We start from the raw sequence: 16,456 nt of genomic DNA, 5'->3' as shown, positions 1-16,456 counted from the left end.
ACTCTCTTATACCCTGTACAGTGTGTTTTCTCTGAATGGAATCAAAATCTTGGGAGAGCCTCGTGTACATGTTCCCTCGGATCTGCTGCATGCTTACGCAGGGTGGTGCTCCACTTACCTGGGGTGGTGCTCCTCTCCCAGGAGACCGTGAGCACTCCAGTGTCAGGGTTTGCCTCCAGGTGCAAGTTCGTTGGTGGAGACAATGCTACACAGAAGAGAAAATGTAAAAGTTAAAGTGGACATAAAATGTTTGGCTTATGAAATGTTTCCTTTTCTGCCTGCTCTCCGTCCTTCTGTCCTCTCTCCTCCTCCTCCTTTTTTTTTCCTTCCTTTATCTTTTCTCTCTAGGATCAGAAAAAAATATAATAAAGTATACACTATAAAAACAAAGGCAACAGTGACCCTCTGATAGATGACTATTTTTTTGTTTTCAGATTAATGCTATTATAACACACCTGAGATTGTTTCTTCTTGCCAGTTTTACTTTTTTCTTTGTTCTTTTTTTTTGGTTCCAACCCCCACTCCACCCCCCCACCCCCCACTCACCCACCCCCACCCTGAGACAGAGTTTCTCTGGGCAACAGAGCACTGGCTGCTCTCATTGTGCAGCCCTGGTTGGGCTAGAACTCACCACTCTCCAATACTTGCCTCTCTCAGCCTCCCAAGTGTTGGTATGTCTTTAGGACACCCAGTTCTTTGGGGTTTGATACCATATTGGTCTCTAATTTTTGGTGCAGGTGAGGCCAGCCTTGAAACCCTGATGCTCCTCCTTAACTTCCCAGGCACTAGGATTAAAGGCATGCACTACCACGCCCGGCTTTAATAGTCTTTTTAAATGGTTTAAAAGTTCAAAGAAAAAAAAGAAAGCTCTTCTCACGGGTCACAACTCTGTTGACAATTGGTGCATCTCTCTCCTGGCTGTCTCTCAGCACTTGGATGGTGTAAGTGTACTCGACGCCTGGAGTCAGGCCAGACACAACGATGCTTCCTGAGTCTGAAGTCACTTCCCGGGGAGCTTCACCTCCCTGGCTTGGTCGCACGCCCAGCTGGAAGGAGGAAAGCAGAATCAACATGAAGGAGGAATATCCCAGAGCTCCCAAGAGGCTGAGGGGACACTTACACGGCGCGAACCCCTTTAGCAGCTCACACAGTGCTTTTCCGGGGTGGGTAGCAATAGGAGCGGGCTCCCTTTAGTGATTTTGCAATTAGCTGGAGAGTATCTTCCTCTGGCATGAGGGTCATTTACAAGAGAAAGTTCTAGAGAGATGTCACTGTAACTGTTTGACAAACAACCTTCTGGTACATACCAGCAGTATGCAGGGAAGGGATGCCCTAGGCTCTCTCTTTATTCACATCCAGTTAACTTTCTAGTTATCACCAGCCACTTTGACACTTGGAAATGGAAAATACGTCCCCGTGAAGACGTGTGTTCATAACTTCAAAAGCCTAGGTAAGATTATCAAACAGTATTCAACTCAGGAGAAACCCCTTCTAGTCTCTGTGGCTTCCAAACTCTGAAGAGCATTATTAAGAGACACTAAAAGAGGGGCACCGGCAGTCTCCATAAAGGCCTCCTCTATATTTGAGCAGCAGACTCATCAATACAGCTATCTGCATACTAAAAAGTGAGGTAACCTTCGATCTATTTCTTTTCTTCTTTCTTTTAAACAATCAGGCTTTGATTTCCAGGCATAATAAGTATTTTTTTTTTTTTATCCTTTGAATGCCAAAGGATGGGCTTCTTTAAAAACACACTCATTTGTATTCATCACTTCCCTGATATTATTACTTTTAAGAACACGACTCCAGATATCTAAAAACAAAGACCTCAATTTTAACTCCTATTAAGAAATTCACCCACAGGGCTTTGAACAAGTCGAGATGAAACCGATTGGATGAAAATGTGATTTTTAAGCGACTCTGAGTTTAATTGGTCTTCCCAAATCGGCTTTCGTTAGCTTCTTGACACCCATTTAGATCCTAACACATCAAATGAAGTTTTCCTATATTTTTATCCTTTCCCCCCAAGGGGAAAGGATAGAAAACAAAAAAACAACAAGCACTATAGTTCTATGCTAATGGTTTTCTTCCTTGGCAAAACAGAAGAGCCTGGAGTATGAGCACCGGGCTTAGCAAATCCCCAGTCTCTAGAAAGTGGCAGAATTGGGAAGGTTCCTCTGGACCGTATCTGTGACTCACCTTGAAGCCAATTCTTGGAACAGGGGTCCAGGTGATCACAATGGTGGTCTCTGTCACCTCGGTGTTGTAAGGTGGGATGGAGCGCACAGGCTGCACTGCAAAGTAACCAACATGAGGTTCAACCCTTAGGCCCATAGGTGTTGGCGAGCGCTACAGATTAATATGCATTTTTTTTTTTTACCAGAACTTTGGTCTAACCAGCAAGTAGACAGAGACTGCAGCCCAGGTTTCCTCATGGGCTGAGGATTTGAACATCACTGCTTATTCGTAACCCGGCGACACCTGGTGTCCAACATTGAGCTGGGACCTGAATTACTGGCAGGGAGGGACTTGTCTCCCATGTGAGTAGAACAGGGGGCTGGCTGACCTCAAAGGAAGTCCCCTTTTGATTTCTTGGTTTTTATGATCTGTATCTTTTCATCACTTGGGGATCTTATCACCAGCCTCAACCTCCCTATGAAATATACAACCGTTCGCCACAAACTGGTAGCCATTTTGTTTTCTTAATCTTTATGGACAAGGAAGAAACTACAGGTATAATCTAAAAATAGCTTCATGCTGAATTATTTCGTTATCGCAGGAAGTTACTTTTAGGTGCAATTGGATATTCCGACCCTGTAGATGCGCTACAGGTTCTAAAAATCCATCCCTCAGTCATGTGATTGATCATTCAGGACAGTAATATGCTACGGGCATTCAGCATTTAACCACTGGACATAGGAATTACAGTGAAAGTATGCTTGGCATTTTAATATCCTGACACCACCATCATTTCTTTCAGTGAAAATACTACTTTTTTTTTTTAATGCATAGGCCAGAGATGATGTTCAGCAGTTAAGATCAAATACTGCTTTTGCAGAGGACCTATGGCCAGTTCTCGGCACCCACACTGGGTAGCTCACAACCAACTGGACATCCAGCCACAGGAGGTCTAACACTTCTCCTGTGCTTCTCTGGGTACCCATGCTCTACATGCGCATCCTCTGCCACACCCCAACATGTATAGACACATAATTTTATTTTATTCTCTGTTTTGGTTTTGAGACAGACTTTCTTCGTTTAGCTTCGGCTGTCCTGGAACTCACTCTATAGACCAGGCTGGACTCGACCCCACAGAGATCCACCTGCCACTGCCTCTTGAAGTACGGGGATTAAAGGCATGTGCCACCGCCCAGCTATTTTAAAAAATAAAAACATAAAGAAGGGGAGTATGTACAAAGAATTACGATTAAATACTCCCAACCACCTTGCAGGTTGATTATAAATTTAGAATGGCAAGGTCCCAGAAAACAAGACATCTGAGCTGGTTAAATTCAGAGACGTTTTAAGTTTTCTAATAGCCCCGTTTACTCGTTCCTCCATTTCGCAGGCAAATTCTTTTTCTGCTGGAATAAACCCCAAGAATGCATTTACATAAATTATAAATGGCTAGTTACCCTCCAGTCACACAAACGAGGATAAATTTCTTGTTTCTTTCTTTATCTCTCTCTCCTGTGTTTACTCATGTAGCTCGTCAAACTTTCTGTGTAGTGGAGGCTACATCCTCCCACCCTTCGCTGTAATCCGGATGTGCACCAGGGTACAGTGTGTGGTGCTGGCGAGCAAACCCAAGGGAGGTAAGCATCCTTCCGACTACACCTCACAAGCTCCAAAACAGGGTGAAAATGGCTTCATCTTTCACCCCACTCAGCTCCGTTTCTTTTCTCTTATCTAAGTGCATTATTCTGATGGCATTTAAGATGATGTGGGTGGGTGGCCTGAAATGACACCCTGCTTGGCTGCTACCAACTTTTCCAAATGGCCAGGGCCAGTCTGGATGACCATTTCTAACCACCCACAGGAAATGACTCAGAAAGAACAAGCTCTCCTCAGCTGGTAGAGGCACGCACACAGATCTCTGAGTTCGAGGCCAGCCTGATCTACAAAGCAACATCCAGGACAACCAGGACTACACAGAGAAACCCTGTCTTGAAAAAACAAACAGAATTCAGAGCAGCCAATTTCTTTCACCTAGGTATTTTCTATGGCTTAAGCCAGGCAGCTAAATCTTGCTAAGTTTGAGATGATTGTCTCTTGTCTAGGCAGACCATTACAGGAAAATCACCAAGCCACAAACCCACAAACTGATGTCAAACAAAGGATGTGCTGTAAGTATGAATTACGGGTTCTGGCAGGGCTTGTTAGGTGAGGAACAACCTGGCTGTTGAGAAATAAAATAATGCCCTCAACACAGGAGAAGGCTGAATTCCTCCCCCTAAAAATAGCCTGTACTCCCTACTTCTCTCACAGTTGCTCTTAAGAATTTAGCGTGAGATATATAAACTCAGAAAAGTTATTTCCAAAATTCAGATTTACCAAAGCTGCAGAAACTAAAGTTCATAGGCCCTGCCGATGTTTGTAGCCAGAGACTATTTGAGGTTCAGATGGATTCGTGTAACTCCTTCCTTACATTATTTTAGTTAAACCTGAGCTAAGTGACATGTTTTTATTACCATTTGTCTTTCAAAAAGTCATCTATTCAAAAATGTTTGGAAAGTATACTGCATCCTATGCAGTATTAATTAACCTTCAGCAAATGGCTCAGAAGTCATGAGTAAGAGGTCACGTGCATGAAAACCTTCAGGCTGGTTCATTCAGAGGACATCTCTACGAAATGGGTGCTTGCAGGAAAAACAAAGCTAGTAACTCCGTGAGAGTGGCTCTTGGACTATCTCGAAGCCAGGCAACTTAAAATTTAATTTAAAGTGAGTTCTCTTGCAAACTGAAAGCAGATTTCATTTGCTTGTGACGAACAATCTCATGGGGGGGAAAATCCTTCACTGTCCCCCACCTCACACATGAAACGCACATGGAAGTAAGTGTGTGGTAAATCATAGATTCCTGTGGAGAACAGCGGACGGGGAATCTTCTTTGACAAATTCCAGAATAATTTACAAACTGTCTGTCTATACTGTTACATTTATTTATTTGTTTATTTATTTATTTGTTTGTTTGTTTGTTTGTCTATTGAGACAGAGTCCCTCTACCTAGCCCTGACTGATCTGGGCCTCACTGATGTAGACCAGGCTGACCTTGAACTCACAGAGGTCCACCTGAGTCTACCTGCCAAGTGCTGCGGCTAAAAGCATGCACCACCATGCCTGGCTTAGGTTAGTTACTCTTTAATGCTTTTGAGCATTCATATTTTAAAATTAGTCAAAGAAGACTTGTTAAAAGCTCCTGGAAAGCTGAGAACTAGGGGTACATGGCAGTAAATGCAGAGAGCCTGCATATGTTACACGCTTCCATAATTCAAACTGTCGAGTTGAACATAACAAATAAGTGTTCAGCAAGAAATAGTCTCATAATTCTTTGTCACGTAAATGCAGTGTACTTAGTAGGAAAACAGCTTGTGAATAGCGGCCTTTATTGGGATGTGGCTAAATAAGAGATTTCCGGCCATTTCTTCTAAAACATTGAGGTCTTTTTTGTTTTGTTTTTTGAGACAAGGTCTCTCCATGTAGTCCTAACTGTTCTGGAACTCTCTCTATAGACCAGGCTGGTCTCAAACCCTGAGAGAACCACCTGCCTCTGCCTCCTAGCACTGGGGTGAAAAGCGTGCACCCCCACATTCAGCCTCCACGGTGTATTCTTTGAGAACCTGAGGTTACTAATGAGGTCGGTTGTTACACCTCTGTAGATCCTCTTCTCCCTGTCTCCTAGTGCTAGGATGGCAAGTATGCACCAACGCATTTGGTTTTTTATGTCCACGCTGGGGATCCGAACCCGGGCCCTCACATGTAAGCAGCATACACTATATCCACTAAGCTATCTCCCAAGCCCTCCTGACTCATAGGGTCAGCCCAGGAGGATGGTAGGAACCTGGAAATGCCTGCCAATTAACATACTGCTTCCTCTGGCAAGAAAAGTCTTGCTTCGAACCATTTATCAGCCCAAGCAAAGGCCATGTACTGTGGTGGCCATTGTGGCAAAGCCCCAGATGTTACAGCAGACAAGAAATAAACATTCACAGACCACCTGCCTGTCCACGGGACACACTTTCAGTGGCACTGTCTTAAATGCTGTATTATAGCTTTCAGTTAACTTTTTAAAGAGTAGAAAGACAGGGGCCGGAGAGACGGTTCAGTGGTTAAGAGTATTGGTTCTTCCAAAAGACCCAGGTTCAATTCCCAGCATCCACTTGGCAGCTCACAAGTATCTGTAACTCCATTTCCAAGAGATCTGAAACCCTTATGCCAATGCACCAAAAAAAAAAAAAAAAAAAAAAAAGAGTAGAAGGACAGAGAAAGCCAATGGTTAAGACCATGCACTTCACTAAAGAAAACAGCATTTGAATTTCAGCTTACGGGTAGTAAAGACTCCGGTGGCTTTGGGACTCTGCTGGTTGCCTTTCACAGCCACCAGGGTCACAGTGTATTCAGACCCAGGCTGTAGGTTCCGCAGGGGATACTTGGAGGCCGAGGGTCCCACGTTGTACTGCTTGGGCTGACCTCCTCGGGTCAGGCCCACTGTCAGACGGTAGCCTACTATCCGGGCCCGAGGTGGAGTCCAAGTTACCAGAACTGTTCTGTCAGTTTCATTGACAAACTGGAGGTTAGTGGGAGCATCCAGTTCTGGGAAGGAAAAAAAAAAGATGAAAAGTTGTCAAGAAACGTTCAGATCAATAATTACCATGAGGAAACCCTCCAGCTTGATTAAATATTCCAAGCTTTCACTCCTCAAGGTTGAAACTAAAATCAGTGCCACATCCCTGGAAACTGTGAGGCTCTCAGAGATGTGCTGATATAGAATTTTGCCAAAACTTTGTCAGTTATGAGAATTCACTGACCTTTTTCATTTGTCTGCCATCCTTCGAAAAGGCTAATTTTCCCAGCAAGATTTACCCACCACCCTTGGAAATTATAGTTACATTATAGTGACGGTATTATTTTTTTTCTTAAAGTAAAACAAACATTTTGCAAAGCCCACAATTTGCTTTGGGCCAGGAAGGCTAAGGGGAGGGAGGGTGAATCTAAGACACTGAGGTCAAGAAAAGCTTGGTAGGTACCGCAGGCAATACACTAATGCATGTATTGACCGACTGGGTCCCGTGCTGGGGAAATAAAGGCTATCTCACAGGGACGTAACTGCAATCATTAAAACAGATACTCAGAACCCCAGTCTCATGGTGGGATGATGGGCAGCTTTTACTATCAGAAAGAACCTCAAGAATCCTCACATGTCTTTTTAAGAGTAGTAACTGGGTTTCCCACAGGAAGTCAAAACATCTTTGACAGACGGACCCTCCCAGAGATCGTAGAATGTCATAAAGACCCTGAGCTATTAAATCCAAATGGGAGCTTACGCCCACTCCTGTCACTGCCTAGATACAGAGCTGAGAAGCACCTCACGTCTCTTCCCATAGCCAATGGAAGAAGCAGCTTCCTTTGTACATTTCAACCAGGGTCTTAAGACCTACTAAGATAAATGCTTAGGATTTATAGTTTACGTTATTCACTCACTGTGTGGTGCTAGAGATGGAACCCAGGGTCTCATCCATGCCAGGCACGCCTTCTACCCCTGAGCTAGCTACACACCCCTGCCTGCCTGGGTACCTGCTAGTCTCAAATTCTACTGCAGAATTATTAAGAGAATACACATTAACCTTGACATAGATAGGTCCAGCTACACATACAAAAGAGCACTTAAGGGCTGGGGATATAGCGCAGTGATAGAGCCCTTTTGATTGCTACCCAGCATGAAGAAAGGAAGGGAGGGAGGGGAAGAGGGGGAAAGGGAGGGAAAGAGAGGGAGGAACACAGAAGCACTGAAGTTGCATCTCCATGTCGACACTAGCAAAGAAAACTCTTTAACTTGCTTAAATGCTTTCCTTCGTTCATTCCAGTACTGTGCATGTGTGGAGCGGTGTGCACGCGCGTGAAGAGTGGTGTGCATGCTGGAAGCAGGTGCACACATGTGGGGAGTGGTGTGCACTCTGGAAGCAGTGTGCACATTGGAGTTAGTATTCTCAGAACCCTAGTTTCATTCCCTTCAACTGGATGTTTCCTTTCTGCTAAGCTGTGAACCTGAGCATGAGGAGTAGCATGTCCTAACTAGGGTGTGAGGAGCAAGTTGAACCTGGGAGTGAGGAGCATATTGTAGCCTGGGTGTGAGCAATTTGTAGGCAGAACTGAGGGTGTAGAGCTTAGAGGCCGGGCAAAAAGACAGGTAGGCAGGAGCAGGACATACTGGTGGTCTGTTGTGCGGTCAGGGGCTTGCTTTCCCGGCCCTGGTTCACAGCAAAGACTTTGAAGAGGTATGTGACCCCGGGAGATAGCCCCACGATTTCGGCAAAGGTGTTCCTGCTGAGAGGCAGCATATGCCCATGTTCCCCAGGCAGGTTGACCGGCAGCACATCCACACGGTAGCCAGTCACCGCGCTATCAGGGGGTGTCCACATGATGGTGACTTTCACATCTGTCACTTCCACAAACTGGAGGTCCCTCGGAGGGGGCACGTTATCTAGGAGACAGGAGAAATGAGTCATACACAATTCCCACTGAAGGCTGGTGCTAAAAGCTGCTCTCTGAGCAATCCAGGCAATTCTTAGACCCTCTGATTTTAGGCCAATACTGGGTTTTTCCCCTTAATCAAAAAATAGATTGTGTGTGTGTGTGCGCGTGTGTGTGCGCGCGCGCGCGCGCGCGCGCGCGTGTGTGTGTGTGTGTGTAGATATTCATGTCAAACTGATATTGGAACCTTTCTTAATTCCATATCTATAGATAGGCAGTTTATAGCATAAAAACAAGAAGTTATTAGATACACACACATACACACACGAAGTTAAATACACAAAAATAAATGCTTTTGCTTTAAGATAAGTACAGAAGAACTGTGGGGTATTTATTTGACTCATTTTATGATAGTTAAGAGAACAGATTAAGTAATTCTTAAGCTTTTTAGGAAAAGTAAGATGAGATGTTGTCAGTTTTTAACCAGAAAACCTAATGGTTGTCTTTGGTAAGTTCCTTCCTAGTGTTGACATTTCAGCATTGAAGTCAGCGGTTCTCAATCTGTGGGTTGTAACTCCTTTCGGGGTTAAGACCATCGGAAACACTGATAGTTACGTTATGACTCATACCAGTAGCAAAGCTGCAGGTATGAAGAAGCAACAAAACTAACTTTATGGTTGGAGGTCACTCTTAGGAAGGTTGAGAACCACTGACGCAGGTGATGGGAATGTGGGAACTACTGGCAGCGACAAAAACAGCTCGCTCTCGGGGACTTGTCACTCACAGGACTTCTGCCTCAGTCCTTCCTGAAAGCTCAGCTAAGGGAGTGAATATAATCTATGTAGCTTTTATCTTCCCCCAGCAGGTTAGAGCTGCTGCCTGGTCAGGTCCTGAGAGGTCAGACACCAGGGGATGTGTTGTTGTTAAGTTACCAGATCGTGGGATGCCAGTAGTCTCTTGCTGGATGAAAACAGGTGTGCTCTCTTGGTTTTCCTCCACAGCATAGATGGTGATGTTATACTGGACGCCAGGCTGCAGGTCACTGAGGGTGACGGAGTTGGCGGTTTCAGGAAGGTTGAGCTCTGTGCTACTGCCTTCTACTGAAGGTGCATAGACGATTCTGTACCCTGCAGGTTTAGGAGCAAAGTGTCTAGACACACGGTCTTCCAAAATCAAGGCTAGGCAAATTAAAACTCTGTAACAGCCCTTTGGGTTTTGTTTGATTGTTAAGAACCAGCAAAATTCTTCCTGGGTCTTTCAATGTCTGACATTGAAAGGTCTGACAATGCCTGGCTGGCACAGAGGTAAGAACAGCAATACAACTCTTTTAGTAATAAAGTATCATCCTTGAAGACAGAGATCCTTAATAAATGTCAAGTAGTGACGCCCTGAAGTGAGCTATTCATAGGGAGCCCATTTCTCTGCTTGGAGCTGTGCATGGGAGAGGCAGTTAAAGAACCAGCCTGACCACGTGACTACACCTTTTGGGAACTTCACTGACGAAGCTAAAGCAGCAACTCGGCTCCCTCTTCAGCAGTGAGCATCAGGCTGGCAGGATAGTCTACCTCTGCAGCCCTTAGAATGCCCGCTGCAGGTAGCCACAGAGTTGGCTCACAGGGCTGGATCCCTGTCAGGGCTGGCTCACAGGGCTGGATCTGAGGGCTGGCTCACAGGTTGACATACACATATGGCAGGTGAGGCAGGTGATAAGCAGATTTTAGGAAAACAATTTATAACAAAGCATCCCTGGAAGATTTGAGGTGCGCGCGCACACACACACACACACACACACACACACACACACACACACACACACATCCCTCCAAGCACTTAAGTTGGAGATTTAAGGTGATGCCGGTCTAGTCATAATTTTCTCCTTCAATGTCGATAAATAAAAATAAACACAGAAGCAAAGATGACCTGTGATAGGTGCCTGGGGTCTACTCCATCGAACAACAATTGAAGTATCGTCAACCTGATCCACGGTAGGGTCTGGAGGGGCATCAGGCGCTGAAAGAAGAAAGGAAGTCGGCCAGTGTTGCTGCAAGCCCATGCTTTGTAGTTAAGGAGAGTCTTTAGAACTTTGTTTTAAAAACAGCGATTAACACCGGCCATGCACCACACCAGGGTTGAAATGTGTACACATACCTGTCGTCTGTGACGTAGACAGGATCAAGCTCTGCTTTCCCTCTTCAGATATCTGATAGACATTGACAATGTACTTTCTGCCCGGGAGCAGGTCAGGGATGTTCACAGAAGTGGCCGTGCTTGGAAGGTCTTTGAAATAAAGGGAGAGGTTAGTGGCCGGAACAAAGCAATCTTCCAAGGCATCTAAGAACTCTATATTCAGGGGGGGTTGGGGGCTGGGGAGGGACTAAGAGTGTTCTAGTGGCTAACTTGCAATTTCCAATGAGTGTTCTTTCATTTTCCGCTCCCCCCCCAATGTATAATTTTTAATAACCTCCCTCTGGTTTCTTTAAGCATAGCTGTCATTAGAAATCAGAGGGGCAGCCACGGGTGGAAGGACGGTGGGGTAGGAGTTGAAAGGACATTCGTCTTTATGATCTGGGTCTTGGTCACACAAGTATGTTCAGTATCTTCTTATTATTACATTTATTGTGGGGGATCTGGCACGCATGCCACAGCACACATGTTGGGGTGGGGGTCGGGGAGGTCAGAGGGCTAGAGGTCAAACAACTTGCAAGAGTCAGTCCTGTCCTTCCACTCAGGGACTGAACTCAGGTTGTAAGACTCAGCCATCTCATCGGCACCAGCAAACTTATTAAAAGACACCCCTCCCCCATCACTGCAATATTTAAAAAGTATCCAAGAAGGTAACTATGTACCCCTAAAAGGTAACATTGTCAGCGGCAGGCCTCATCCCCGTCCCTTGTGTGGAAAAGTGAAAAACACAGCAGCAGAGACCAGAAAGGTACTTAGGGAATTCCAGCCGAGTCAAAGAGGCTCCCCTGCCTTCCTTCCTCCCCTTGAAGGAGGAGAGTGTCTTCAGTTTGAATTGGGGACCAAAATAGTCGCAAACCACACATTCTACTCACCAAGGTACTGTGGCTCGTCTCCTTCCTCGCTCAGCTCGTACTCTACCCGGAATCCTGACACGGTGTCAGAAGCAGAGACCCACGAGACCACAAAGCTGCTGGCCGTGATTTCAGTCACAGACTCAGAAGTGGCCACGACAGGAGAAAAGGGGGTAGTCTCTCCCGTCACCGTGTTGCCTAGAGAAAAGGGAATGCAAGCCACTGATGATCTAGAATACTCACTCAGCCTCTCTGCGTGCAGAGGATGCTTAAAAAGAAAGTGCATGGGCCGTTCGTGAAAGGAAACAGCCGGGTAAGGAGAGAACATTCCGTGGGAAGCCCGCATCTGAGCAGTGCACGCACACACAGCTCCAAGGATACAGCCCAGCCTCAAAGATGCTCGATACGTACTGGTCACAGGTGTGCTGGCGCTGGTGGTAAAGTCGAAGCGTGTCACTTCTTTGTGCCCGTACTGCTGGATGCTGATGAGCTGTCCCTCGTATATCACACCTGGGGTCAGGCCCTTGATGGTGTAGGAGTTAAGGTGGCCTGGAATGGTAGCTTCCTTCCAGCGACCCACAGAGGTTTTCTGAAGATTTCAAAAGAAAACAGAGCACAAGGGTTGGTAGGGGATGAGCGTTCCTCAAAGAAGAATGGAGAGTAGGATTCTCAAGGCTCCATTTTGGAAGGAAATGGTGGAAAATCCTATTTGGAATGGGGGGGGAGGGGCACCTCAGCCCGAAATCCCAGCACTTAGGGAGGCAGGGGCAGGCAGGGATCCCTGTGAGTTTGAGGCCAGCCTGGTCTATGTAGGGAGTCCAGGACAGCCAAGGTTACACAGAAAAACCTTGTCTCAAAAAACCAAAAGGCGGGGGCGGGGGGGGTGCGCATCTAGTGTTTGTTGATATTAACTCCTAGTCCAAGTAGTCTATCATGTGCTCAAGGCTGTTTTGTTTGTTTCTCCTACTAATCTTCATTGCCTTGCCAAAAGCTAATGGGATCACTGTCCCCACTTCACAGGTAGGGAAACAGGTAAATGATGTTTCCAAAGCTACACAGTAGAGGCTCTGAATGCCTTCCCTATGGCCAATACTTGAATAATTTAATACCAACATCCCCAATTCAGCCGCTCCCGATTTTTTTTTTTCTGGCAAATAGAGACACATTTCTCTCTGAAGTGAGACAAGGCCACAACTCTGTCTTTCAACTTGGTGAGATACAGTTCAAGTTTCTTGCCTCGCAGACACTGGAAATCATAATATTGCCTTGACTCAGATCCTGGGGCCATCACAAACAAGGTTCAACTTGTCTGGTTATGCGGCTCATCCTTGGAAATGAACACCCTATCATGAGTCGTTATCCAACTCTGGGAATGACTGTTGAAGAATATAGCTCAGTTTATTTAATCTTTTCCTTCCAGTTTATATTTTTACATCCTGTCCAACTTCATTAATATGTCACGGACTGCAAAACTCATTGCAATAGATTGTGTGGGAAAAGAAACACCCAGACTTCAAACGAGAAATCCTTTTAAGTGTAAATACTCTAAAGTGGTTTAAATATCAAATACATGTTTAATGCTCAGTGATTTTTTTAAAAAATGTTATCCAATCAAGTTTGTGCATACTTCAACTGTTCTCATGCCCGTTTATATTTTGGAGATAAATGAAAGTGACTCAAGTACTTTTTAAACTTAAGTTTTAGCTTAAATATGCTGAAAGAAATTGAAGTTAGCAGTTACGTTTGCTTAAAAATTAGCAATAAACTTGTTTATACTATGTAAGCTTTCTTGGCCATCAAAAGAAAATATCAGAATGTAAACTCTCAGATGGCCTACAGAAGAAGAAGAAGAAGAAAAAGGAGGAGGAGGAGGAGGAGGAGGAAGAGGAGGAGGAGAAGCCAGCTTTAATCCCAGCACTATGGAGGCAGAGGCAGGCCGACCTCTGTGAATTCAAGACCAGCCTGGTCTACAAAAGCATGTCCAGGACAGCCAGAGATGTTACACAGAGAAATGCTGTCTTGAAAAACCAAAAAGAAAAAAGAAAAAAAAGAAAAAAAAAGAAAGAAATTCCCTGTTAAAATTTTAAAGAGGCCAGGTGATAGTTGCGCACGCCTTTAATCCCAGTACTTAGGAGGCAGAGGCAGGTGCATCTCTATGAGATTGAGGCCAGCCTAGTCTACAGAGTGTGTTCCAGGACAGCCAGAGGTATACAGAGAGAAACTTTGTCTCAAAAACCAAACTGAAAAAAAATTTTTTTTTCCAAAGAGATCTGTGGGTGGGGCTCGGTTGACAAAGTGCTTGTCTAGCATGGCCCAAGGCCTGAGTTCAATCCCTCACACCACATATAGAGGTGGAGATGAGCAAAGCCCTGAGTTCAATCCCTACCACCACATACAGAGGCGGCGATGAGCCACGCCTGTAATCAAGCATCTTCAGCTATATAAGGACCATGAAACCAGCCTTGGCCTAATGAGATAGTATCTCAAAACGAAACACAAGTGTACAAAGGCAAAAAACAAACAAACAAAACAAAACAAAGCAAAAACCAAAGAATTAAATCAAATGTGAAGATGTCTCAATTCGGTGTATACTTCATACCTACTTGTAAATGTCCCATTTGTAGTGGCTTTGCAAACCACTTTAGAGTTAAGTTCAAAGAAAACAAAAATGGCGATACAATGAAAAGATGAGAAGAGACAGAAGATACTGCAGGGAGAAAACATCACTGATTGCTTGACACTGAGACCACTCAAGACTGTGGATGACAGAGCAAGTGAAGAGAAAGAATAAACTCAAACTCCCCTAAAGAGTTCAAATTCAAAAAAAAAAAAAAAAGAGTTCAAATTCAACGGTATGAGTTAATGCCATAAGTCAAAAACATTTTCATTGGGTCCTTTTGTCTTTTGTTTTTGTTTTTGTACTCTTGGATGAAATAATCCAATTGGAGAGATTTGATTTTTAAAAGTACATTTTTCTCTTTTCTAAACTAGTGGTTTTCAAATTGTGTCATGAACTTTGCAGATGGAAGACGGGAGGTCTGAGAAGGGAAGAGACATCAAAGTTTAATAGGATAAGAGGCTCCATAGTGTGGTTTAAGCATCTAGATGACTACAAAACTCTAGGGTTCAGTTACTTTTAGAAACTAAGTATAGCCAGGTGGTGATGACACACAACGTTAATCTCAGCACTCGGGAAAGCAGAGGCAGGTGGATCTCTGAGTTCGAGGCCAGCCTAGTCTACAGAGTGAGTTCTAAGACAGCCAAGGCTACAGAGGGAAACCTTGCCTCAAAAAACCTAAAAAAAGAAACCAACTAGGGCTGAAAGATAGCTCAGAGGTTAAGAGCACTGGCTGCTCTACCAAAGGTCCTGAGTTCAATTCCCAGCAACCATATGGCGACTCAAGCATCTATAATGAAATCTGGTGCCCTATTCTGGCATGAAGGAGTACATGCAGGCAGAACACTGTATACATAATAAATAAATCTTAAAAAGAAAGAAAGAAAGAAAGAAAGAAAGAAAAAAAGAAATCAACTATAATCCCTTCCCTGATTCTCCTTCTCTCATGGCCTCATTCCCTTCTGTCTAAATGACTTTAGAGGATCAAAATACAGCTGAGTTGAGTCAAAAAGAATTAAAATAATTTAGCTGGTTTTCCAACTCTGGAAATAATTTGAAAATGCAATTGACTTTAATGGCTCTGGAAAGCATACCAAAATTTCAAATTCTCTTTCTGTATGGGATGACTAAGACCTTTCTAATAAAAGACCTAATTTTTTCTTAAAAAACAAAAACAAACAAACAAAAAACCACCAAACCCAAAAGATCCTAAATCTACATGTTGATTCAACTGACTACATATTGGCTAGACACTAAGAAACTATAAATGCTGGAATTAGATCTGCTGATTCCAAAGCAGACCAGAGCTGCAGGGCACTTCATCCTAATCCAGGAAGGTCATGAGTCTCGGATCCAAGGCTTCTGAGAATACTCACAGGTCTCCATCTGAGAATGTACTTGGTGATGTGTGATGGTTCCGGTGCGTTCCACTGGATGGGGTGAGAGTTGGGCTGGCTAGGGGTCTCCGTGATAATTACTTGGACAGGACCAGTACCACCTGCACCTGAAAATGAAAACGTGATTTCCTTATTTCGGGTCCTTAAAGTTTACTACACACGGATGCCCTCCTTAAAGACTATTTGCTTCTCAGGAAATATGGGCGGAATATAAATGATTTCGCTCAGCTAAATCTTTTCGACATTAGAAACAGGTCTGATTTTACTTGATTAATTGTCGCAATTCTCGTAAGAAATGCCTTAGATGTTTTCCCCCTAGTAAATAAAACAGAAGCCACTCCAATGAGCCGCAGTTTCCTTTCTTTTCTGGCTTTCAAAGTTAAGACTTGAGAGACAGCTGTGAAATCTCCATAACACAACAAATGTAGTTCAGAATGCAGCCCTCATGTGCTAAGTGTATTAAGGTTCTTTTAAGACAGATTCTGAATTGTGGATGTTTTCAGCACAGATGAACCTGCTAGGAAGGAAGCAACATTCCCAAGGCCATGTGGCATGATGTAAGACAAACATTTCAAAATGGGGTTGAATCTTGGACAAACAGACAAAGGTAATAATTAAAAACCAAAGTTTATTTCCCTATCAGTCTAGGCTTCTCTCCATTGGGAAAAAGAGATCTAGTTTTCCTTCTACTTAAGAAATATACTCTTCTACAAAGTG

The 16,456-nt window shown here is 44.2% G+C and overlaps 1 protein-coding gene across 12 annotated transcripts in view; it reads right to left on the bottom strand.

The window, feature by feature from the left end:
- Positions 1 to 16,456, bottom strand: part of FN1 (fibronectin 1) — a 69,564-nt gene that overhangs the window by 34,200 nt on the left and 18,908 nt on the right. For all 12 annotated transcript variants that reach the window (XM_084779831.1, XM_084779835.1, XM_084779840.1 and 9 more), the window contains exons 13-23: positions 15,719 to 15,846; positions 12,137 to 12,314; positions 11,747 to 11,923; positions 10,839 to 10,967; positions 10,611 to 10,700; positions 9,623 to 9,817; positions 8,428 to 8,700; positions 6,546 to 6,812; positions 2,200 to 2,294; positions 878 to 1,046; positions 119 to 205 (exon numbers count right to left, since the gene is read on the bottom strand). In XM_084779831.1, coding sequence (XP_084635957.1) covers positions 119 to 205; positions 878 to 1,046; positions 2,200 to 2,294; positions 6,546 to 6,812; positions 8,428 to 8,700; positions 9,623 to 9,817; positions 10,611 to 10,700; positions 10,839 to 10,967; positions 11,747 to 11,923; positions 12,137 to 12,314; positions 15,719 to 15,846 — 1,788 coding nt within the window. The remainder of the gene's footprint in view (positions 1 to 118; positions 206 to 877; positions 1,047 to 2,199; positions 2,295 to 6,545; positions 6,813 to 8,427; positions 8,701 to 9,622; positions 9,818 to 10,610; positions 10,701 to 10,838; positions 10,968 to 11,746; positions 11,924 to 12,136; positions 12,315 to 15,718; positions 15,847 to 16,456) is intronic.

The sequence above is a fragment of the Acomys minous genome (genome assembly GCF_964271855.1).
Source record: "Acomys minous genome assembly, chromosome: 4".
NCBI classification, from domain to species: domain Eukaryota; kingdom Metazoa; phylum Chordata; class Mammalia; order Rodentia; family Muridae; genus Acomys; species Acomys minous.
The sequence above is the reverse complement of the archived record's forward strand: the minus strand, read 5'-3'. Positions and strand labels throughout refer to the sequence as shown.